The sequence below is a fragment of the Sciurus vulgaris genome (assembly GCF_902686455.1).
Source record: "Sciurus vulgaris genome assembly, chromosome: 9".
NCBI lineage: Eukaryota > Metazoa > Chordata > Mammalia > Rodentia > Sciuridae > Sciurus > Sciurus vulgaris.
The window spans coordinates 30,756,344-30,783,492 of record NC_136469.1 but is presented as its reverse complement, the minus strand read 5'-3'; the positions used below and the strand labels follow the sequence as shown (position 1 = coordinate 30,783,492).

Genomic DNA, 27,149 nt, shown 5'->3' with positions numbered 1-27,149 from the left:
CCTGATGCATGCTAAGCACACACTGTTAACACTGAACTACAGCCCCAACCTTTGCAACATTTTGTATGCATTGCATTTTTCTTGGATAAACGTCCTTCACTTTCATCAAATTGTCTTTTGGGATACCAGCTCCCTGATGGCAGGAATTTCTGTCCATTGTTATATCCCTAGTGCCTTGCCTGGTACATAGCAGTACTTGAAATCTTTGCCAAACACATTTCTGAAAGTAGCAGTTAAAATTAAATGAAGAAACCACTAACAAAAAGCCTGGTATAATGAGTATCTGAACAGAAGTTTATAAACTAATCAGTAAAGGATAATGATAATTTGAGTTTTCTTATTATGCAGGCATGTCTTAGACTGAAAAATTTTCTTTGTGCATTCAGAATTTAATTCTTCTATGAATCACCCAATTTCTTTCTTTCCTTTTTTTTTTTTTTTTTTTGGTCCACAGATGCTCAGAAACCGAGTTAAAGCACTTGCACGTAAAATAAACCACTGTGGTCTGTCCTTACTCAAGGAAATGTGGTTGCTAAGGTAGCAGTGCTAGAAGTGGGGCCTATGAGGGGGATTAAGGTCTTTCTCATGAAACTAGATTAGTTCACTTCAACAGGAGGTTACTGTGAAGCATATGGCTCCCTTTCTCCCCTCCTCCTCTCTTTCATATGTGCTCACTTGCCACTCATGCATGCACTCCTGCCATATGATATCATCATTCATCATGTTATGATGGAACATGAGTTCCTTGACAGATGCAGCAACTGATCTTGAATTTCCCTGCCTTTAGGACTGTGAATACATCTCTTTTCTTTCTAAATTATCCAAGTCTCAGGTATTTTGTTACAGTAATAAAAACAGACTAAGACAAAAGTCTCAAGCTTGAGGACATAACATCTTTTCAAAAGACTGCTGAGGCAAAACAAATGAAATTCAATGGAACTTTCTAATTTCAATTAAACTGATCTAAAATAGTGGTTCTTAACTACAGATAAGTTTCTTCTCACCCTTGGGGACATTTAGCAATATCTGAAGACATTTTTACTTATCAACAAAAGAGTGCTACTAGATTCTGGTAGGAAAAGGACAAAAAATGTACTAACCAGCCTATTATGCAAAGAACAACCTCTCAAAGAATTATCTGACTCAAACTGTCACTAGTGCTAAAATTGAGAAATCCTCAACTAAAGTATCACTTCCTATTAAACTAAAGGATTTTATTCTTAAATATATGAAGAGTCCTATCTAAACTATAAATTAATTCAAAAAACCTTTCAACTATCACTTTAAGGATCTGAATATTACTATTTTTAGTTGTACACATGTATCAAATATCATTAAAAAGAATGTTTAGTGTAAATGCCAACAGAAATAATAACTATCACTATCACTTCTAAGACTGTATTAGCCATTTTTTTTATCTTATGTAATGTTAATATCCTCATGAAAGTAAATGAGATTTTCATTACAGAAATAGAAAGAAGAGATTAAATAAATACTAACTCAAGATTACACTGCTAGAAATGATAAAACTGAAATTTGAACCCAGATTATCTCCAAAACCATGGTGTCCTCATTAAGATATATTACATTTAAATTTCAAATTAGAGGAAGATCAAAATTAAAAGCACTGGGGTTCACAAATGGTATGCCTTTATTCCATGTACAAACAGAGAAACAACATGTATCCCATTCGTTTACAATAAAAAAATATATATATATAGTAGGGAAAAAAAAAAAAGCACTGGGCTGGGGGAGGGGTGCAAAACTCAGTAGTAGTATGTGTGCTTAGCATGCATACAATCCTGGATTCAATTCCTAATACCGCACCTCCAACAAACCATATGAATGAATAAACAAACAACACCTAAAGTTTTAATTTCTCCAAGTCAAGTATACCATTTTAGAAAGTGAACAGCAAAATCAGAAGCAGCTACTTAGTAATTATACACTAATGACACAGAAAAAAGAAATTAAACAATGCCAAATTTTAAAAGGATAATCTATATTTAATATTTTTCTTACGACAAAATTAAGTAGTTTTATAAAGTTTTATGTCAATCATCAGACACAAACTCTCATTCTGGTTAATTACTGAAATAAACATCAAAGCTTATGGCCCTGAAGCTTAATCCTGACAAATCACATCATGGCCAACCTAGATACCCCCATAAAATAACATTAAATTCTTGATGGAAACCAGTCTAAGAAAAACTCCTCTATTAGTTTTTTGGGTTTTTATTTTGTTGTGGGTTGGGAGGGAGCAGGTTGGATACAGGGGACTGAACCCAGGGGCATTTTACCACTGAGGTACCTTGCCAGTTTTTTTTTTTTTTTTTTAATTTTATTTTGATAAATGGCCTTGCCATTTACTGAGGCTGGCCTCGAAGTAATGATCCCCTGGCCTCTGCCTCCCAAGTTGCTGGGATTACAGGCATGTGCCACCGTGCCTGGCTTAAGTTCTATCACTTTCATCTCAACATTTAAAGACTTATCATGATTCTTTGCATTAACAGAAAGAAAAGTACTCTTACCCTATTAAAGCCATGTTCATGAGAGTCATCAACTTCTCCATTACTGGTCACTGGAATTTCTGCTGCTGAATTTTTGGGAGACTCTTGAGCCATGGTAGACTCCTTAAAAAAAAAGAAGAAGAAAAAAGACATATTAATACCAAATCATAAAAGGTCAATATTTCAAAAGACAATATTCATGTTTATAGCATTTACTAGTCACAAGTTTATTAACACCTTTTTATAACTGCAACCTACTACTTACATCATAAACATGATGGTAATATAATTAAAAATGTACGAGGCTGTTTTCATCTCAATCTAAATTTCTTGATTAAGTACTTGCTAGGGTTGTGACTCAGTGGTAGGACACTTGCCTAGCATGTGTGAGGCACTGGGTTTGATTCTCAGCACCGAATATAAATAAATAAAAATAAAGATCCATCAACAAATTAATAAAAAAAGAATGAGTTACTTGCCAGGTGCAGTGGTGCACGCCTGTAATCCCAGCAGTTCAGGAGTGCAGAGCCAGCCTCAGCAACTTAGGGAGGCCCTATGTAACTTAGTGAAACTCTCTAAATTAAAAAATATTGAAAAAGAGGCTGGAGATGTGGCTCAGTGTTAAGTGCCTCTGGGTTCAAACCCCAATGCCAAAAGGAAAAAAAAAAAAAAAAGGTTACTCAGAGTTACCAAGGGGGACAGGCACTATTCCTGCCTCTTAAATACTGTTATAATAGACTACTAGCTACAAGCTGATAAAATACTGTAGAAAGTCAAGCTTGGTTGTTAACTCACCTACAGGGGCTTTATTTTTTCTGTTCTATCTAGTGGACTTCTAAGTGAGCTTTTCAAAAGAAAAGAATTTCCCCCAAAAAACAAAAAATTTAAAAATCTCTGTATATGGAGAATTAAGTTTTATACTGGCTTTATGGTTATAAAAGTTAAATAATATTTAAAAGCACATTCCTTAACTTTATAATTGCAGAAAATATAACTTTCAGAGATTAACCAATAACAGAACATCAATTACAACTGGTAAATTCTTTTGCCCCAATTGTGATTTTTTAAAAAAAAGTATGACTATAAAGTGACAATTTCATGTATTTAAAAGATCTTAAAAAGTATTTTCTCCCACTAAATTTTTTAAAACTCTAGAGTAAATAATTTATTCAACTTCTCACAGAGAACAAGCACTTTTTTCTCTCCTCCCCACCCTTTTTAAAAATCATAATGGCTTTATACACACATACCCCAAATTTTGATAATTTGATGATTCCACAATCTAGCTATTGTGAACTGAGCTGCTATAAACGGTCATGTGGCTACATTACTGTAGTATGCTGATTTTAAGACCTTTTGGGTACAAGTATACCTTTTTCTCCACATCCTCGCCAACGCCTATTATTGCTTGTGTTCTTGATAACAGCCATTCTAATTGGAGTAAGGAGAAATCTTCGAGTGATTTTAATTTGCATTTCTCTAATTACTAGAGATGTTGAACACTTTTTCATATATTTGCTAATCGCCTATATATCTTCTGTGAAGTGTCTGTTCAGTTCCTTGGCCCATTTATCAATTGGGTTCTTTGTATTTTTGGTGTAAAGTTTAAGTTCTTTATAAATTTTGGATATTAGTGCTCTATCTGAAGTATGTGTGGAAAAGATTTTCTCCCACTCTGTTGGTTCTCTTTTCACATTGTTGATTGTTTCCTTTGCTGAGAAAAAGCTTTTCAATTTGAATCCAACCCATTTATTGATCCTTGCTTTCATTTCCAGTGCTCTGGGAGTCTTGTTAAGGAGTCTGATCCTAAGCCAACATGATGAAGATTCGGGCCTACTTTTTCTTCTATTTATTGCAGGGTCTCTGGTCTAATTCCTAGGTCCTTGATCCATTTTGAGTTGATTTTGTGCAGAGTAAGATAGGGGTTTAATTTCATTTTACTGCATATGGATTTCCAGTTTTCCCAGCATCATTTGTTGAACAGGCTATCTTTTCTCCCTAGGATGTTTTTGTCTAGTATGAGGTTACTGTACTTTTTTTGTTTGTATGTTTTTATGGTTCTGGGGATTGAACCCAGGGCCTTGTGCTTGTGAGGCAAGCACTGTACCAACCGAGCTATATCCCCAGCCCAAGGTAACTGTATGTGGGTTTGTCTGTGTCTCCTGTTGGTACCATTGATCTACCTGTCTATTTTGGTACCAATACCATACTGTTTTTGTTATTATTGCTCTGTAGTTTAAGGTCTGGTATTATGATACCTATTAATTCATTTTAAAGAAACAATTATCAACCTATCATGTTAATATAAAATTCTTTAGTGAAAAGCAATTACTTTCCAAAACTACACAGATTTAGTGAGAGGAATAGCACTCTTTCATACTTTTGCAACTTAATGTCTGCCTTTATAAGAAGACAGGTGGATTCTCAAATCTATTTCTGTATTCAATCTGTTATAATATGTTTTGATAAAATTATGTGAATAAAAGTCTGGTTCATGACTACTGTCTTCTCAAAATAACTGTGGATATTGTTCCTTGATACTATACCAGAACTTGATAAGTGGCACTTTCTTGAAACCTAAGCATAATATGGAATATAAAAACATATTAAAGGACTTTTCATATTCTGCTACATTAAAATCCACTGATTTTATCCACTGAATCCACTGAATGAATCTTTCACATGTGCATAATTTGTTAACATCATACCTTGGGGAAAATTCTGATTCTATGACTTGTGCAGATCTTCTAAATATTGATATATTTCCTTATATAAAAGTCCTATTTGTTATATCTGTTCTCATCAAAAAAATCTTTAAGTACAGGGAAGCCAGACAAATTGCCCAAATTATTGCTTGAAATCTTGAATTTGATCACTGGTAACACTGTCAGTGATTTTACTTGTAGTAACAGGTTTTCAAAAATATGTGTCTCAAACATCAAAGTCTAAATACAGTCATAGTTTGCCTGTATGTTATTTTCCAAGTAAAAAGATGGTATTTCATTAAAAATAAAAACAAAACAAAAACCCAGCTAGCTCAGAACACAATCACACATGTCCTCCAGGCAACTGCTGAGCTTTTGGCATGCAGCAGGAATGCCATATGCAAACTTCCCATTTTGTCACACAAAATATTTAAAGATTTAATAAAAAGTCTGCTTCATCAAAGACATTCTTAAAGGAAATTGGTATTTTTCTTTACTGGAAGTTTATAATGGTGAAAGAATATGACTCCTAATTCATCTCGGTCCAACTGATTCCTCCTAAGACATGAGCAGTTTTAGCTACCAATTCTTGTGCACCATCAGGGAAAGTGTTACAACAATGAAAATAAAATAACATCTTAATATTATTGAAAAGTGTTGAAGAGACTGCTATGGTTAGGATATGAGATGTCCTCCAAAAGATCCAGTGTTAATGCAGGAACATTTGGAGGTGCAATGACTGGATTGTGAGAGCTGTCACCTACTCAGTCCATCCAAGTTTAAATGGACTGGGTAGTAACTGTACGTAAGTGGGGTGCGGCCAGAGGAGGTGGGTCAGGCCCCTTCTCCCTCTTCTCTCTGCTTCCATCTGCCACATCCTGAGCAACTTTCCTCTGGATGCCTTTCCACCATGATATTCTGCCTCACCTTGGGCCCACAGCGAAGGGGTCAACCCTCCATGGACCAAATCTTTCAAATTATGAGTCAAAATAAACGTTCCCTCCTCTTAAGGTGTACTTTTCAGCTATACTGTCACAAACCCAAAGCTGACTAACACACTAGCCTGCCTCACTGAACAGTCTTGATTTTTTTGTATTATTTTGATATTCTGACTTTCTTATTGCTACTCCATTCAGAATACTGTGGTTACTGGAGTTAAGTTTCTGTTCATTGAAAATAAGAGATATATATTCAGTGTATTCCCTTTCAAGCAATGGCTTTTACAAAATATGAATTTATGAAGCAGTTTTTTTTCACTTCAACTAAAAAGAACTGTGGTTTGTGGTTTCTTTTCCTTAAAAAACTCTCAGAGGGAAAAAAAAAAAAAAAGTTACTTTAATTGTGAAGCAAACATTTTTTGAAGGGGGAAGTTTACCCTGTCACAGGAACTACTGGCATTAGTACTTGATTTTTTTTTTTTAATTCACAAATCAAAAGTGCTTTTTGATGCCAGCATCCTTTCTGATGTCAAACATTACACCTTTGAACATTGAAAAAATATTCTTAAACTGATGATGGCTAATCATAATCAGGTTATTTGAGACCATTTTAAAGTGTTATTTGGAAGCAGAACTAACTTAACATGGAGTTTAAGAAGTTGCCATTAGATTTATCATACCGTCCCAAATTTCTTATTTATTTATTTATTTATTGCAGTGCTGGGGTCAAATCCAGCACCTCACACACCAGGTAAGTGCTCCACCCATGAGCTAAATTCCCAGCCTCCTGTTCAAAGCTTTTTAATTGTAATCACCTTTTTTTTTTTTTTGGTGTTGGGGATTGAACTCAGGACCTTGCACATGCTGAGCATGCACTCAAACCACTGAACGATACTCGAAGTCTATAGTCAAGATTTTTTAAAGACTCTTAACATTTTGTTTATATTTTTAAAATGAACAGGTTTGATTATACAGCTGTTTTAGTCAGCTATTTCACTGCTGCTACTAAAGACTCAACCAGAACAATTGTAGAGAAGGAAAAGTTTATTTGAGGGCTCAGGGTTTCAGAGGTCTTAGTCCATAGAAGGCTGACTCCATTCTTCCAGGCTAGAGGTGACACAAGATATCATGACAGAGGAGTATGGCAGAGGGAACCAGTTCACATGATGATCAGAAAGTAGAGAGAACTCTCTACTTGCCATACACAAATATATACCCCAAAGCCATGCCCCCAATTCACCCTCCTCCAGCCACACCCCAACACTTCAGTTACTACTCAAGTTAATCCCTAACGGGATTAATTCACTGATTGGATTCAGACTCTCACAACCCAAGCATTTCTTCTCTGAACCTTCTTGCATTGTCTCACACATGAGCTTTGAGGGTACAGCTCACATACAAACCATAACAACAAAACAATGAGAACTGAATTTTTAAGTTCTATAAAATATAGCCAGCATTGAAGTATTATTATTTCTCTTATCATAATTTTGCTTCACTTAGAAAAAAGAATACTTTTTATTTTTTCTTCATTTTTAAGTAAAATAAATGTTGTATTTAAAAGCAGAGACTCACCAGGCATGGTGGAGCATACCTGTAATGCTAGTAGCTCCTGAGGCTGAGGTGGGAGGATCACAAGTTTAAAGTCAGCCTCAGCAATTTAGCAAGGCCCTAAGCAAATTAGAAGACCCTATCTCAAAATGAAAAGTTAAAAGGTCTGGAGCTAATGGTTAATCACCTCTGGGTTAAACTCCCAGTACCCCCCCCCCCCAAAAAAAAAAAAAAAGTACAGACTCAAACTAGGAGTGTTGGCAATATGCCTGTAATCCCAGAGGCTACAGAGGCTGAGGCACGAGGATGGCAAGTTTGAGGCCAGCGTCGGCAACTTAGGGAGATCCTGTCTCAAAACATAAGAAAAGGATCTTGGGATGTAGCTCAGTGGTAGAGCAAGCACCTCTGGGGTCAATCCCCAGTGTTTGGAGCCATTTGTGAGCTATGGACATTCACTCGTTCAAGCCATTAACTCAGGGCAGCCACTGTTCCGGGAATTCCTGGGTGAAATTCCTCCATCCAGAAAGCCCAGATCATGCTGGCACCCTGACTTAGCTCACAGCTCCAAGTTCAAATACAGCTGCCCAGAGATGAGCATAACCTGCCAAGCACCAAACAACCTGTTTACCCAAGATCCCCTACTAGACTGAAACCTTATACCTACCAATCGATCCCCTTTGATCTGTACCGCCATAAATAAAGCAAGTGTGGGCTTTTCCTTGGTTGGAAGTCAGACCCCTCTGGTGGGCTCAACAGGTCACGTCCCTGCTTTGAAAATATATAATTCTTGCCCTTTTGTTTTTATCTCATGATATATTACTTTCATAGCTTTTATTTCACAGCGAGCCCAACCCTCTGACGGGTACGCACTCCCCCACCTACATGGGACAAGTGAGACCCCAGTACAGCCAAATAAAAGACAGACTCAAAAAAATAAATGAAGAAGAGGTTTTGCTCAAATGTAATAATCAGGCACCACAAGTGATTTGCATCTTTTTAAAATTCAGTGTTTTCCCAAAGGCAGTAATAATAAAACCTGTATCTTTGCTCTCAAAAAGGGTAGCACTATAGATATGTTATCAGATCATTTGATATCTACTAGAAAATGTATTTAAGTTGACTGTGAAATATACATTAATGTATGTGAGTATTAAAGAATGTGCCTAAGGTATTATGCCATGATGATATATCAAGTAGTTTTTCTATGTAATTTTAGTACAATATAAAGTCAAGTAGAAAAATAAGATATGATCTGATTGTTATCTTTTGTATTAAGAAAAAGCTTTAAATATGATAATTCCATTTATTGTATTTAGAGCACTTTTTATTTTTATTTATTTTTTTAAATTTATATTTATTTTTTATTTTTATTTTATTGTAAGCATGAGAGAAATGGGCAGAGAAATAGTGTTTTATAGAATAAATGTGATTTTTAAGACATCAGAAAAGCTGAAAGTGTTATTTCTGCATCCATTTTTATTTTTTGCATAAAAAAACTCTTGTCATACTTTGGTAAAAAATTGATAAACTGGATTCATTTACAAGTTTTTATTTTAAAAATAAATATGTATCTTGGGCTGGGGATATAGCTCAGTTCATAGAGTGCTTGCCTGTCAAGCACAAGGTCCTGGGTTAAATCCCCAGCACTTCCATTAAAAAACAAAAAAACAAAAACAAACAAACAAACAAACTATCTTTGTATGATTTGTAAGTGTACCAGCCAGAAGAAATATGTTTCTTAAAAAAAAAGCGGTGGGGGGGGGGGGGGCGGGGATGTACACACACCAGTACTTGGTCTCTAATCCAATCAGTAAAACTAAGATCAAGCTATCAAGTTATCACTTTTTCAAACTGCAAGATTGTTCTTTCATCCTCCTAAAAACAGCTGGTGTTTCACTATGTGCTTACTACCTTCTAGACAATGTGCAGAGGACAAAATATAAATCAGTTCTCAGTCTTCTTAAAGTTTTGACAGGTAAAAAATAATTATAATGGAGTGTAGTAAGCACTGAGAGGAAAGTGTTTAACAATGTGGTGAGCAGTAAGAGGTGACATTTAAGCTGAATGTGACAGGAGGACAGTACTACAGTGAAGGAGAAACTCAATAGAAGGAATGAAAGGAGCAGAGTGCAAAGAGTCTAGTATATCCTGGAATTTTTTTTCATTAAAAATATATATTTGAAACAGCATATTTGGTGATTGCTCTTTTATACATCCATCTATTCAACTAATTTCTTGTGCTCTATAATGTGCTAGGCAAATTTCAGACTCACAGGATAGTCATGAACAAAATGGACAAGACTCCCTATGCTCACGGAACTTGAATCCTATTTGGTGTTGGATCCAGTGACGCACACCTACAATCCCAGCAATTCAGGGGGCTGAGGCAGGAGAATCTCAAATATGAGGCCAGCCTCAGTAACTTAGAGAGACCCTGAGCAACTTAGGAAAACCATGTCTCAAAAATAAAAAACAAAAAGGGCTGGGATGTGGCTCAGTGGTGAAGTACTCTTGGGTTCAACCCCCAGTGCCAACTCCACAAAAAAATCCTATTTGGGGAAACAAACAAACATATGTCAGACATTCATACATGTTAATGGACGTGTATATACATATGCGTACCTAAATATACATAGATAGATGCACGTACACACACACTCATGCTTGCTTTTGATAGGGTGATCAAGGAAAACCTCGGAAGTGCTGTTGTATTTTGTGAGACCTGAATAAAGTGGGGGAGAGTCACACAAGTATCTAGGGATATAGCACTCCACACAAAGGGAACGGTAAGCACAAATACCAAGAGGCGGGATCATGCTCAGCCTTTCATGGCATGACAAGAAAGCTATGTGGTTTGAAGGGAGAAAACATGGGGAAGAATGGTATCAAATGTCAGAGGTGGTCAGTGGGAAGAATTCGTGACTCTAGATGCCATCGGAACTGTGGATTTTATTCTGAGTGAAATGAGAAGCCATCTGAGTGTTCCAGCCATCTGAGTGTTCCAAACAGTAGAGTGAAACAATCTGATTTGTGTTTCAAAAGGACTGTTCTGTTGTTCTGTTGCTACTGTGTTAAACAACAGTTGAGCAAAGGCAGAAGCAAGGAGAGTAATTAGGAAGCTATTGGAATAATCTTGGTAGAAGATTATACTGGAGTAGGGTGGCAGTGGCTGAAGATATACAAACCGATTCAATTTCAGGAGCACTCTGAGGCTAGAGCCAATAGGAACTCCTCAGACAGATGTGAGATATCTCTCTCTTAAAAACAAAACAAAAGGTCAAGAATAACTCCAAGGGTCTGAGATAAAAAAGATGGAATTGCCAGACCCAGGTAAGACTCAGAGAGGAGCACAATGTAGGGAAAATATCAAGGGTTTAGTTTAGAACATATTACAGTTTATAAGCCTAATGTACATTCCAGTAGAACAGATAAGTAGGTTACTGCACATATAAGACTAACACCCCAGAGAAAAGCTCAAAGCTGGGAAAAAGAAATGTAGAAGACAACGGTGTGTAGGTGACATTTAAATCTCTGACTGGATGAGATCACCTAGAACAAGGAGTCAACATACTTTTTCTATCCAAGATCAAGGAGTAAGTATCTTAGGCTGTATGTGCCAAGGATATCTGTTGCAACTACTCAATTTTGCTGTTGTAGCTCAAAAGTAGCCATAGACAATATGTTAATTAATTAAATGTCTTCGGCCTCCCTTGCCTTGGAGTTGGTATAAGTAGAAAAGCAGGGTCTGAAGACTGTGCTCTGGGATACCTCAACCCTGAGAAATGGGGAAATGAGGATGAAGTAGCAAAGGAAACTTAGGAGAAATGCCTCCAAAGTTAAGAGAAGAACCTTAACAGGAAGCTTGTGAGGACAGGTTAGGAAAAAAAGGTTTCTGTTGCACACCAATAGACCATGACACTACTAAATCTCCCCACCCTGCAAAAAGCCAAAAATAAAACCAAAAAACAATCACTTTAAGGTACTAAAAAGTAAAGGAAAGCAGAAACTCTGGTGGGAAGTGAATATGGAGGAGGGGAGACAGGGAGCCATGCAGGTCAGTTTCCATCGCCTTGGCTATTAGTGTAAAGCTAAATACTCTCTATGCTGTACACCCAGCAGCAGTCAGGACATAAAAAGGGAAAGCAGAAGTCTTCCTACTGGGGAAGCTGGGGAAAAGTTAAGTCAAGAAAAAGTGAAGGGAAAAGAGAATCCTGAAAATATTAAGAAAGAGGATCCCAAACTGCCTACCCACATCTCTGACAACCCTTGAATTTGCTTGGGTATAAGACTCAAAGGAACTCAGCTAACAAGAAAAAATCTGAACTAAGACTAGGAGGGCCATCAAGAAGCACTTTATAATGTAAGCCCAGTCAATAAAATTACCTGCTAAAACAAAGGAAACAGCATCACTGGGGAAAACAACTGATCTATGGTCGTCACACCTCAATGTCAACAATGTTCAGAACACAATTAAAAACTGCTAGACACACAAGAAAATGGAACACATAGGAAAAGAAAATCAATCTAGGCTGATTTTGAGATGAACCAGATGTTGAAACTAACAAACACAGATTTTAATGGAGCTATTTTCAATTAAGTAAAATGAAGTCTTTTTAGTGACCAAAAAATCAGTGGATAAAAAAAAAAAATCTCAGGGCTGGGATATAGTTCAGTGGTAGAATGCTGGCCTACCATGTGTGAGGTTTGGGGTTCAAACCCCAATACTGAAAAAAATTCAAGTATACAAATATAACCAATAAAATTAACAAAATGAAAGTCCTAGGCCAGATGTAGTGATGCACGCCTATAATCCCAGCAGTTCCAGAGACTGAGGCAGGAGGATCGCAAAATCAAAGCTAGTTTCAGCAACTTAAGAGAGGCCCTAAGCAACTTCGAGAAACGGGTTCTAAATAAATAAATAAGTAAATAGGGCTGGGGATGTGGCTCAGTGGCAAAATGTTCCTGGTTCAATCTCTAGTATCAAAACAACGATAATAACTACAGTCAAAAAAAAATCACTAGACTTAACATTCAAATGGAAATGACAGAGGAAAAGGTAAATGAACCTAAGTCAAATCAAAACAAATTATCTAACGTTAAGAACAAAGAGTAGACTAAAGAACAAAAGAGACTGAGAGACCTGTTAGATGACACTACATGGCCCAACATATGTGTAATTGAAATATAAGGAGAGGGAGTATATGTTACAGAAAAATATTTGAAGAACTAATGGCCAAAAATTTCCCAAATTTGATATGACAAAGGTTGGCAGATACAAGATGCTTAAAAAAAACAATGCAAAATAAAAACAAGTCTGTGCCAAGGCACATCACAGTCAAACATAGTCAGTTGTATGCTACTTAACAATAGGGATACATTCTGAGAAATGAGGCAATTCTGTCCTGCCAATATTGTAAGAGTGTACTTACACAAACTAAGTTACGCTGTCACTAACAATATAATCTATGCTACCACTGTTGTTGACCAAAACATAATTTTGTGGGGTATGACTAAATTTAAAGCCAAAAAAATGAAAAAGCTAACTTTAATAGCAGCAAGAGGAAAACATTACTATCTATGAACAATTAATGGCTGATTTCTCACTAGAATTTACAAAAGCCAGAAGAAAATGAAACATTTTCTAAAGTGATGAAGAATAAAAACTGTCCACCCAGAATACTATATTCAATGAAAATATCCTTCAAGAATAAAGGGAACCAGGTGTGATGGGCCAGCCTGCAATCTGAGAGTGTCCGTTTTCAATTCCCAGTACCGGGGAAAAAAAGGAAAAAGGAAAAATAAAATTAAAAAAAGCAAGCAAGCAAGAGGAAAAGAAAGGTAAAATTAAAAAATATTTTCAGATAAAACTAAGATAATTCAGCAGCAGCAGACTTGCACCGTAAGCAATGCTACAGGAAGTTCTTCAGGCTGAAGGGAAATAAAATCAGACAGAAACATGGATCTTCAGAAAAGAATAAGGAAGAATCAAAAGGGCAAAGACATGAGTTAACAGAAAGGACTTTTTTTTTTTCCTCTTTTTACCTTATTTCTCTCAATTTCTTTATAAACCATGACTGTTTGAAACAGATGTTGTAACAGCTTCAGGGGCTCATAATTTACCTAGATATATTACATATAACAACTATATTAAGGAAGAAGGAGGGGAGACAAGGGAAATATGGACTTTAAAATCTCTAAGACTTTTGTAATGTAAATGAAGCAATACATTATTAATTATAAGTGGAATGTGAAGAGTTTAGAATATATACCACAATCCTTACAGCAACTACTAAAAGTATAACACAAAAAGTATAGCCAAGTGGCCAGGAAAATGAAAATGAAATTCTAAAAAAATTTCAAATAATCAAAACCAAATAAAAAGGTAAGAAAAAAGGATGAAAGGGGGGGAAAATGGAGAGGAGTTAGGAGGAAATAAAGAGAAAGCAGTAGAGCTTAGGTCTATTTGGATGTAAGGGTGAAAATCCATTTGATGGAAATACTTGTGTATATTTAAAGACCCAATTGCTCCTCTGGAGCTTATACGTTCAAGAATGATTAATCTGTGTAATAGATTAGTATTCATATAAAATATATACATAAAAAGAAAAAGCAGTAGAAATGTTTGGTCGATTTATTTTAGAAAACAGTCTAGTGGAAGGTTAGATTAAAAGAAGGAAAGACTGGTGGTAGAACACCTGTTTAGGAGGATATTTTACAATTCAGATAAGAAAAAAATGTGATTTAAGGGTATAGGGATGGAAAAACATACATACTGGGATACCAAGAAGGTAGAAGAGACAGAAGTAACTAGACTGTGGGAGATAAAAAGGAATCTAGGATGACCTACCTCCTTCTCACCCCCAAATTTGAGCTTGGGCATCTGGAAAAATGAACCCATCATTCAACAAAGTAGGAAAAGCAAGAGGTTCATTTGGCTTGGGAAGGTCAGAGAATGTGTTCAGCTATAAATAACATGAATTTGGGAATGTTTGTGGGGTATCCAAGTCCACTAGAACTCAAGAAATTTCAAAATACAAAGACATCAACCTAAGAGTTATCACTATAGGGGGTGTGGGTGGCAAGAAATAAGAATATACAATGACGGATGGATTAAGATCTCAGCTCTACAATGTAGCACCTGCATTGTGATATTCTTAATTTTATTTTTCTCATCTATAAAATTTTAAAAATATATACATCTCAGATAATACTTGAGGAAATTAACTAAACAAGTATTCAAAGCATTTATAAAGAGCAACTAGCACACACACAGTAGATATTCACTGAATAAAGACTGTGAAGTGTTTAATGACTGGTTCTCCAAATTAAAAAAAAAAAAAAAAAAAGCCTCGATCTTAGTATGTGCCTATTCTGTGTTGTCAATACTCCTACTGAGGCCAATTTCAAGCTTCCAACATGACCTCACTGAATTCAGAAGCAAAAAGAGATGTACAGTCGCACAACATATAATATTACTACCACAGAACCACCATTAGACACAAAAAACCTCAAGAGCACAGTAAGATTAATAGAATATTAACGAACTAGTAAGTTTTGTGTATGTATTACTTTTATTTTAATCATATTTAATCATAAGTTTATATAATTAAAAAATAATGGCTATGTTCAAAACTGGCTCACAAATTCTTGAAAATTTAACAATCAGTGTCTGTAGGTCACTACAAGTCAGTTCCAGCCACAATTGAATTTTTCCAAGTTAGAAAATAAGTGTTAGGCATTCTATACAGATGAATATTTGGAAACTATCTTTTAAAATCCAATATATAGATCTTACATTCTAGATTATGATATTACTTGTTTGGAAATTAATAAAAAGTCAAATATGTTCACTTACTTTAATAACAACCAAATTATGTCCTTTTTCTTCTATGCCCTCTTAATTCCAACTACATTCTAAATGCATAATTGTATGTAAGAAAAATTATCAAAATTGACCAACTGCTCTATGTGACTGAATGCTGCTTTATGCACTAATAGAAAAAAATGCATTTATTTTTATAGAAAGTTAATTGTCTTTATTTATATGTAGTTGAGTGCACTTTAAAAGCAGACTTATGCTTGTAACATGAAGACTAATGCAAAATAAAAAATATGAGCACCGAACTGACTTGGAAACAATACTGTACATTGGAAAACCAGAAATGTGAAAGCCAGGGGCCCTTTCAATGGGTCAAAGGTGGGGATAAATTAACAGTGTACAAACTTAATAGTAATTTTATGGTCGTGCTTCATTTCTAAAGTGTACGGCAAGTCCTCAAGAGGCAATGGAATATTTCATTCAGATATGCCAACAATCTCAAGCTTCTGCATCTCAGAAGTACCTGGGAACTTTCGCCATTCCACAGAGATCATGACTTAATGTTGGGCTCCAGTCATCCCTCATGTGAATGGCCAGTAACCTTTTATTTTTAAAACCTCACCATGTGATTCTAAAGTGCAGCTAAGAGAACACTGCTATAAGCATATCCTAGACTAGACAGGAAAGGAAGGTGAACAAAGCTAAATCAGTTGTTATACAAATATCTACTACCTAAGGACCCATGTTACATGCTGCACCTAAACCATAACCTTTGCCACTCTTCTTTTTTTGGTATGGGGGGGGGTACCAGGGATTGAACTCAGGGGCACTCGACCATTGAGCCACATCCCAAGCCCTACTTTGTATTTTATTTAGAGACAGGGTCTCACTGAGTTGCTTAGGGCCCCATTAAATTTCTGAGGCTGGTTTTGAACTGGAGTTCCTCCTGCCTCAACTTCCAGAGCCACTGGGATTACAGATGTGTGCCACCACGCCCAGCTCCTTTGCCATTCTTTAAAATAAACAGAAAACTTTAGTATCGGAAAGAATCTGCAAAGTCATTTGGTTCAACATGTCATGCAGATTAAAACCACAAATAAGACCCACTTTATGCCCTTTAGAATAGCCAAAATTAAGTTAGTTGTAGTGACAAATGCTTATAATTCCAGCGACTCAGAAGGCTGAGGCAGAAAGATCACAAGTTCTAAGCCAGCCTGAGCAATTTAGTGAGACCCTATCTTAAAACAAAAAAATTAAATGAAAAGGGCTGGGAATGTAGTGGTAGAGTGCTTGCCTAGCGTATGTGGAGCCCTGGGTTCAATCCCCAGCATTGCAAAAGAAAAATGAAAAAAAGAATAGCCCAAATTAGAAGAACTGACAAAACCAGTATTACCAAATATGTGGAGCAACTAGACTAATACATTGCTGGTACTGGTAAAATCACTTTGGAAAACTATTGAGCAATATTATTAAATATATGACTATCCATTAACCCAGCAATTTCACTCCTAGGAATACACCTGACAAAAATAAGAGCATATGTCCATCAAAACATATGTATAAGAGTATGCAGAGCAGCTTTATTTTTAACAGCCAAAAATCAGAAACAATACAAATGTTTATCGAATAAACTGTGGCACAGTCATACAATGGAATAAAACACATCAACAAAACAGAACAATCTACAGGATGAACAGTGAGAAAAAACAGACTTAATTCTCCACATGTGAAACCAGAACAAAAGAGTAGTGTACGATTCAATTCAAAAAGAAAACCAGTAATTGATGATGACAGTAGCCAAAATAGTGGTTATCAGAGGAGGGGCAAGTACTGACTCACGTCTTTGGTGTAGGCAAACACTTCTTAGATATGAAAGCAAAACCGTAAAAGAAAAGCACTGATAACCTGCACTACCTGAAAACTAAAACTTTCCAAATGGGCACTGGAAAGAGACTCCAGAGGCTGAGGGACCTAAGTTCAACCCAGCCTGGGCAACTTAGCAAGACCCTTTTCAAAATAAAAAGGTGTAGGGATGTAGCTCAGTGGTAGCATGCCCCTGGGCTCAACTTCCAGGAATGCAAAAAACAAAAACAAAAACAAAAATAAAATCCTAAACTAAAAACTTCCAAATGACATCATTAAAAAATTGAAAAGTAAATTCACAGACTGTAATAAAACAGTTCACACACACACACACACACACACACACACACTTATTGTCCACCTAAGACAATTCAAATATAAAATGGTCAAATCTTTTTTCAGAAGAAAACATGAATGCCTAGTAAGTACATCAAGAAAACCCAAACAAAAACTACAATAAGACACCACTCCAATGGCTCAAGATAAAATAACTGGTAATAACAAGTATTAGTAAAGAGCATCCTACACAAGTAAATATCCATTTGACCATCCAACTTATTCTACACCTAAGCAGTCATCAAAAAGAAACTAGAACAAATGCCCTGACTTGTATGCATGTATTTATAACAGCTTTACTCTGAATAACCCAAAACTAGAAAATAAAAATATCCATTAACAGCTTAATGAATAAACAAACTACGGCATATCCATAATAATGGAATACTCCTGGGCAATAAAAAGACTTACTGACACATGACAGGACTCTGCTTAACCTCACAACTTGCTGAGTCAAGAAAGGCAGACACAAAAGGATACATACTATCTGACCCCATTTATACAGAATGCTAGAACATACTAAGCTAACCAGTCATGACAGATCAGTGGTTGCCTCCAAAAGGAGTGGTAGGGGAGGGACACAAGAAACTTAAAGGTCATGGAAACCATCCGTATCTTGATTATGTTTATGGTTCCCAAGTTTATACATTTGCAAAAATGCATTGGGTTGTACATTTTAAATGGGTGAACTTTTATTCTACATAAATTTTACATCGATAAACTGTTGGTTTAGTTTTGAAAAAAGGTAAAATTCCATTTTATCACCTCAAACAGGAAAGGATTTTTCCTGCAAGCCCAAAATCCACCCACAGAGCACCCACACCAGTCTGGTGGGGCGGGGGATGGGGTGATCCTGATCATAGTGCCCACCTACAAGGAGCAACTGATTTGTAGCTCTACAACTCAGAAGCAAAAGAAATTCATTTTCCAAAATACATCTCACATACAAAAAATAAAATACGACAATACTCACTGTAAAAATGACTGCATCAACCTAAGTGACATTTACAAACAATGTTGTTTGATCCAGAATCTAAAAATGTAAGTACTGCCTCCAAGAGAATATCTAAATAATGGCAAATATCTAAAGAATGGCAGAGCATGAAATGCAACCATGAAGAAAAAATTCCTGTTACTCATCTTAGATCTCTTAAAACAGCAATAGAGGCATAACTGGTTTGCCAAGTCAGACTTCAGTCAAGTATTAAGTTTATCTTGTTCTTTTTGGCTACCAGCCCCAGCCCTCTCTCAATGTTGGGAGAAGTCGCCACATTTTGAACCTTGGGAAAAGGCAGAGCTGCTTCACATAAAACTGAAAATACCAGGTTATCAGACAAATATCGGGAAAACAGCAAATCCTTTGCCTGGGTTCCATTCACGGCTCCTCTACTTTGTAGCTGTGAACCTTACTTAAGCAATATTCCTAAAACTCTTTTCTTTAGAGTAAAATGATAATAGTATCTTCCTCATAGTACTACTGAGGCATAAAACAAAAAAATAAACTGTGTATATATGTGTGTGTGTGTATACATACACACACATACATACATATATATTTTTTTAACTTGGGAAAGTACTAAACATATTATATAATAAGTTACGTTAATATTATTTCCCAAGCTCTAGGGCACTGACCTGTCACCTAAACTCTGCCAAATCAAAAGCACTTGCACCTCAAAATGCTAGTGGTAAGAATAAAAACAGAGGTATCAGGCTGGGCGTGGTGGTACACATCTGTAATCCCAGTGACCATGGAGGCTGAGGCAGGATTACCAAGTTCAAGGGCAGCCTCAGCAACTTAGTGAGGCCCTAAGAAACTTGGTGAGAATTTGTCTCAAAGAAAAAAAAAAAAAAGAGCTGGGGATATAGCTCAGTGATAAAGCATCCCTGGGTTTAAAAAAAATAAAAAATAAAAGACTAAAGACATCAAAGAACTTGGGGAAAGCAGTAACTGCAGCAAGATCAGCAGAAGCCATAGCAATATCTAGCTATCAGAGATAGAGGTACTGGCAATGCAAACTGTTACACCTGGTACTAAACAATGGCAGCAACCGTGTCCTGAATGGACCAGTGCTCAATATTCCTAGTGGTATGGCCAGGATTCTGGTTTTCCAAGCTTCATGACATTTATATATCCTCTTGGTAAATCCCTTTTCTGAGTGAATGAGCTAAATCTGGTTTCATTTGCTGTCAATATAAGACTTGGACATCAATCTTACAATCCAGAAGTGGATAAATTTCAAATAGTCTTCTAATATTTTTGTGAATATTTTTGATTATCACAGAGTTCTGAAATAGTCGAGAAATTTTTCAGAATATCAGAATGCTATGAAACTTGTTGGACAGCTTTATGGTTCCTTTAATACTAATAGTAATGATTAAAATTAAAAGGCGACCTTTCCTGAATATTTATTACAGGCAAGGCAATATGCTAAACATATTATATGAATTATTTCATTTAGCCCTCACACCTGCTCTGTGGGATAAATATGATTTTCACAATTTTACATCTGAGGAGACTAATGCCTAAAAACGTTAAGGAATTTAAATAAATTAAATATTGCACCCTCTTACAAAAGAAGTCCAACATGAATAACAAGAGCTAACATTTGGGGAGTTCTTACACGTGCCAGGGAAAGCTCTTTGTGTTTTTCACACACTAACTGCTTTCATTCTACCTGCTGCACGCGGCATTGTCTCAGCTAACCTCATAACAACTCTCTGACCTTGGCAACACCATTCCTATTTTTAGGAAATTTACTTAATGACACACAGCTAACAAGCAATGAACTGAGATCTGAGACTTAAGTCTGGCTTGAATTTTTAAACTCTACATTACAATGCCTTTCCAAAGGTGACAGAAATATATCAATGAGCCCTGCCAACTTACATAAACACATACGTGTGTGTGTGTGTGTGTGTGTGTGTGTGTGTGTGTGTGTGTGTGTGTGTGTAAGAGAGAGAGAGAATGAATAAAATGGGTGAGCTACAAATAAACACACACACATTCAGGTACTTATATGAATCAAACCCACTGCTCTCTTGATGGTGACAACATATACTGTGTTTCTTCTACTTCCATGTCATCCTTCGCAATTAAGGAATAGCACCTCTCTTAATTTACTCTGATTCTTCACTTTCACCAACCCAAGACTAAAGAATTAGCCTCTGATTATCTTATTTGTCCCATCTTCTGCTGATACCAGATTCCTAGAGACAGTAGCATCCAGGAACCTCTTATTCCTAGAAGTTGACAGTTGCAGAATTAAACCAGGACACCTAGGAATCAGGAGTTCTGAAATACTCAGCCTGGTGTTGAAACTATGCACATGCTATCGTTGATACTGACAGTGCCAAAGTTGTCAACGGGCGGAGGTGGATGAATTTTGCCAGGGAACATTTAGCAATGTCTAGTAGTTACAACTGAGGAGGGAGTGATAACAGCATCACACATTTGGAAGGTAGAGGCCAGGGATGTTGTTAAAGATTCTAGAATGCTGTATAATTAATCCCTCCTCCCAATAAAAAATCATCTAGCCTATTATGTCCTAGTGTCAGGGTTGAGAAATTCAATAAACAGTCTGATGCTACAAACTATTTCTGAGACTAATAAGTCCCATGGGTCCTAACATGTACTCACTCTAATGTCATAAATGTAACCCACTGCAACTGCACTGGGGGAGAATCGCCTCGCCCTGCCTTCCTCTGGTGGACCAAACAGCCCTCCAGCAAACTTTTTCAACACTACGATAGCAATACTGCGTGGCTCAGAACACCGCTTGCCATCTCACCCTACCCACTTCTCCAGCTCCTCTCACACCACACTCTCCCCAGTTCTCCTCATACCAAATGACCACTAACTTCATCTTCACCCTCAGGATACACAGCAACTCTCCTCCCCATCAAACTCCTAGTCTACAGTCTTTTCTGTAGCTGCCCAACACCCAGGATTAAAAAAATTTATGTACGAAGGAGCTTATGTTGAGACAAAATTATAATAAAGGACGTAAAACTCAAAAAAACAAGTTTATGTAATTTTTTTCAGGTACTATTTGTTTTCCATAATATATACCTTGACATTACACAACAAAAGTCTTTATATTTGACAGTTCAGCATTTATATGTGAATATTATATGGAAAATTAAAGAGGCATCATTAATAAAGGCAGATCCAAATACTAAAAAACTATCTCAATGATGCCAAAGGAATGCAAGAAATAAGTTTCTTGCTGTTATCAATAAATTATGTAATTCATGGGAAAACTTAATTTCGAAAATGCTTAGAAACAATCCAAAAGCTTTCTAGAAAGGACCTAAAAGAACTTGTCTTAGTTTTAGTCTTTTGGAATTACATAAGGCATTATATTTTCTAAAACATATATTTCACATTAATCCAGTTACCACTGAGCAACCAAAAATAAAGTGCTATAATAATAAGTTTAAAGTTTATTCAGCAGCTTCTTAAATCTACCATGTTAAAAAAGTTATTTGAAAATGTAATAAAAAAGTGCTATTGAATATTTCCAATGCTCAAGTCATTGACTATGTGTGTTCACAGAGGTATTTCCTTTTACTATCAAGTAGTTATATTTTCTTCCAATTTAAAGGACTACGTTTTTAATTTCAATGAATCCCAACAAAGACCCCCATTGAAGAAAGGAAACAGAAAGAAGAAAGAAGGCAAATATTCAACTCTAATTGTTCTAGTTATGGCTTCAGACAATGAAAGGCGCAGTACTTAGTGAACTAATTATGCATCTCAACTGAGACCATATTTTGTTTCAATATCAAAAAGCACAAATGCCATCTGTGATGGATGAAATTATTCAGATTTTTGTTTGCCTACAAGAAGAGAAAACAATTCTATTAAAAACTCATAATTCAAAGTCTTGGAAATTTCTTTCTGTATTAGTAAAAATATGGCCTTTCAAAAACAGTTAATCTACTGAAAAGTCAACATAGTTCAAAAGTATTAGGCAAATAAGCCTACTGCTCGAAGTTGCATGAACTAGCCAAGGAGTTATCAGGAGACATGAATTTAAGGTCCAGCTCTGCCCCTTTATATAATTTATAGAAGTCACATTACTTCTGTAACTTTTGCTTTCTTCATTGCAAAATGAGATTACTAACCTCACTTATATATTACATAGCTATTGAGAATCAAATATTTTAACTACTGTAATAACTAGTAAGTATCATATAAAGAAACCACAAGTATACTAAGTTCAACTCAAAATCAAGAGGACAACTACTCCAGTTCCATCAACACTGGTACAGGTTGAGCTGGTACAGGTTGAGCATTCCTAATCCAAAAACCTAAAATCCAAAGTCCTCCAATCTGAAACTTTTTGAGTTCTGACATGTGACCACAAATAGAAAGTTCTACACTTGACATCATATGACAGGTCACAGTCATGCTAAAAATATTGTACAAAATTACCTTCAGGCTATGCATGTAAGATGTATATGAAACATAAATGAATTCTGTGTTTAGACTTGGGTCACATCCCCAAGATACTCATTATGTACATGCAAATACTCTAAAACCTGAAAAAAAGTCCAAATCCAAACCAAGCATTTCAGAAAAAGGATACTTTGCCTCTATTCCTTTCCTGATCAGCATAGCTCTTCCTCAAAACTATCACCGTGGGTACTCTATACTTTTCTAAAACAGACTACAATCAGGATGGAGTTGGAATATGATTATAAATGTCCTTGTTGTACCCCTTCTTTCCCCTTTATTTCATCCTGACAATTTCATGGCTTTAAGAGGGAAATGACTCTCAAACCCATTAATAAAGGAATAAAGCAAATGTGATGAAATCCAGATAATTACTGAACCTGGATAATAAGTATACAGAAATTCATTAATATTTTATTTTTTTTTTTGCACATCTGCCTGCCTCCCTTCTCCCTCTTATCAGGAGTGAACCCAGGGATGCTCCCAAGTCTTTTTTTCACTTTTTATTTTGAGACAGGGTTACCTGGTTACCCAGGCTGACTTCAAACTTAAAATCCTCCTGCCTCAGCCTCCTGAGCAGATAGGAGTACAAGAGTATGCCACTGCACCTGGCTGTCACACACATTTCTTAACGCTTTATTAGTGTCAAGCCTAATTTGTCTTATTTTTTCAATTACTGCTAACTGCAATTCAAATCTTCTTACAACTCCCTCATCTGCCAGGTGTTCTCATTTCTATGCCACACATGCCAATCTTAGCTGCTAAATACCTCTTGAACCACATTCCCCCACTCTTTCCTGACACTTGGTTCCAGTTAGAGCCCTCTTCACAGTTCCTCCAAGACACCAAACTTGTTTTTGCTCTTACTAGTTCCTCTGTCTGGGAGGTTCTTATTCCCAGATTTTCACACAACTCTCATTTCATTCACATATCTGTTCAAGCATCATCTCAAAAGGGTCAGTCATGAACAACTTATGTAAATTAGCACTCCTCACCACTCTAGCTCAACATGTTTTACAGCAGGAACCACTACTTTATACTATAAAACAATATGTATATCTTCAAAATGTCTACAACATAAAAGCTAACTCCTCAGTATACAAAATCCCCCCATGACCTCAACCATCTTCTTTCCAATTATACTTCATCAGATAAATCAAACTTACTCACTCTTCCCCATACAGCTTTCTAAATTTTCTTTCCCTGCGACTCTGCTCAAGCAATAAGCATCGTCAGTCACATGCTCAAATTCTACCCAAGCTCTAAGACAGTATAATGCCAGCACTGCTGATATTCCTCGTTGATATTCCTCTGAAAAGGCATTATTATCCTGTATTTTATTTATAAATTTCCTCTATTAATTCAACATGAGCCTTGAATGCAGAATTTACTTTTTAGATCTGAGTCACATAATAATGCAAATATTTACATACATTTTCCCTGAACATTTAGAAATTAGCATATATATTAGCGTTACTATATTGAAGGGCAGACAAAATAATAAATACTTAACACAATGTCTTTGCTTTCTTTTGTTGTTATTATTAAAAATATACCTTACCTGCTTGTTTTCTCAATTTCTTGCTTCTACCTTTAAATAACTTTTTCTATTTAGTTTCTTAAATGTATTCATCTTTTTCACTTTCATTTGGGTTCAAGTCATAGCTCTGTTCCTTAACAGCTGTGTTAATTTTTCCAGTCTCAACTGACTAATCTGTAAAATGGGGAGAAAACCTCTACTGCCAAAAGTGTATTGAGACTACAAATGTAAAACCTAGTACAATGCCTGGCACCTAATAAGCTCTCAGTGAATGGCTCAATTAACCTACTTTTTCTACTTGTAAGCACTCTGACCCAGAGATTTTAAAAAGCATATTTAAATTAGCAGACTAATAAGTGGGGAATTAATTTATTTTTCAAGTGATAAAACAGAAGTTGTTCATATTAATAGAATACCACATGATGTTTCAATACGTGTATACATTGTATGATCAGGTTAAACATCTATTTTCTTACTGATTACTTCTTTATGGCCAAAACATTGAAAATCCTTCCTATTAGTTTCTTTAGTTGTACAGTACATAATTATTACCTATAATGAACCCACTGTGAAATAACAGCACACTAGAACTGCTTACTTCTACCTCCCTGTATCTCAGTACTCACTGAGCAACCTCTCCATTCCTCGTTCTCCCCTACTCCCCCCGTCTCTGGTAACTACCATTCTACTCTCGACTTCTATGAGATCAACTTTTACAGATTTTACATATGAGTGAGAGCATCCAATATTCGTCATTCTGCACTTGGCTTATTTCACTTAGTGATCTACATGTTGCCTAAAATGACAGGATTTCATTCTAAACAGGAAAAATCACAAAGCATTCTTAAATCTTACTTTGGTTAATTTTAAACTCCTATAATGCTTTAAAATGGGGCACAAATTCAGTTTACACTCGCATACCTGGTCAGCTATTATTACTACTACCAACATTATTATTATTTCATTCCCTTTGGACATGACACATTTGGGTATAGTTAAAAACACAGGGAATGGGCTGGGGTTGTGGCTCAGTGGTAGAGTGCTTGCCTAGCACAGGTGAAGCACTGGGTTTGATCCTCAGCACCACATAAAAGTAAAAATAAATAAATAAAATATTGTGTCCATCTACAACTAAAAAAAAATTAAACAGAGGGAATGTCTAACATGGATTTTAATGTTAACTTATAGACAAATTTGAACGATTCATTACCTCACAGTGGTTTCATTCAGATCACTGTCACGCAGACTTCACTCTCTGCTGAGCAGGAAATTTCTAATTTAACATCTATCAGAGGAACATTCACATAAAAAAAAGTCCCATAAACAGACTTGCACTTATTATTATTTATTGTGATGAGTCCCATCAATGACTGTGCTGCCACTCTTTCCAGTAGCTCACATACAAACTTTCCCTAATTATCTCTCAACAGTACTGATTCAGACATCAGATCACTGAAAATCAAACCCATAAACTAAGACAAATCAGTACACATAGTTTCGCAGGATTACATACATCTAACAACACTGGTTTTCCAAATAACGAACAGTCAAGTCATCATAAATGACAAAGAATCTACCAATAATACATATTTGCCAAACGGAACTCATCTTTGATTTTTAGACTAAAAGTAAATTACTTGGCTCTAAATTCCTCATGGAAGCTGGTCACATAATGATGTGCCTCACACATCACTACTTATACAAGTGGCAATTGGTAAGACACACAGCAGCTGCAGTCAGAAGACCCCATGTTGTGTCCTACCCTCATCGATTCCTCTAAATCAGTCACTACTGAAAGAAAGAAAGAAAGAAAGAAAGAAAGAAAGAAAGAAAGAAAGAAAGAAAGAAAGAAAGAAAGAAAGAAAGAAAGAAAGAAGAAATGCTGAAATGAACCCCTGTGGTGTTGGACTGGAACCCCTGTGGTGTTGGACTATAACGGTATAAATTCATAGTTTTTAATATATGCACATATTTATGTGTGTTGGTTTACTTTCCTAGCTCTGTTCACTAAGGGCCTAGAAGCAAAGACACTGTGGTGACAGAAAGTATATCTGGTGCCCAGATTTTGGTCTCTAAATACTTCAATAAAAAGAATCAAGACCCTTAGACAAAGTAGTTGACTCTAAGACTGATACAGGAAAACATAAGATGGGTTAGAACATCATCTTGTGTCAGAAACTAAGAAAAATCTAAAAGAAAAAAAAGGCGGGGGGTTATCCAAAAAAACACAGGAGTCACTAGTGCTCCTTAAAAAACTGAAATAGAGGTTTCAAGATGGCGGCCTAGAGGGTGGCTGCATTTCATGTTGCTCCAGGACTCAGGATTCAAAAGAGGAGATATTGAGACACTTGGGACCAACTCAAAGCAGCCGGGTGACTCTACCCGTTGGGAAGGCGTCCCGGATGGGACGGTGGTCCCGGAACGCA

The 27,149-nt window shown here is 36.2% G+C and overlaps 1 protein-coding gene across 4 annotated transcripts in view; it reads right to left on the bottom strand.

Moving 5' to 3' along the window:
• The window catches only part of ARFIP1 (ARF interacting protein 1), a 104,917-nt gene that overhangs the window by 59,583 nt on the left and 18,185 nt on the right, over positions 1-27,149 (bottom strand). For all 4 annotated transcript variants that reach the window (XM_079153441.1, XM_079153440.1, XM_079153443.1 and 1 more), the window contains exon 2: positions 2,532-2,633. In XM_079153441.1, the coding sequence (XP_079009567.1) occupies positions 2,532-2,624 (93 nt within the window). In that variant the 5' untranslated portion in view covers positions 2,625-2,633. The remainder of the gene's footprint in view (positions 1-2,531; positions 2,634-27,149) is intronic.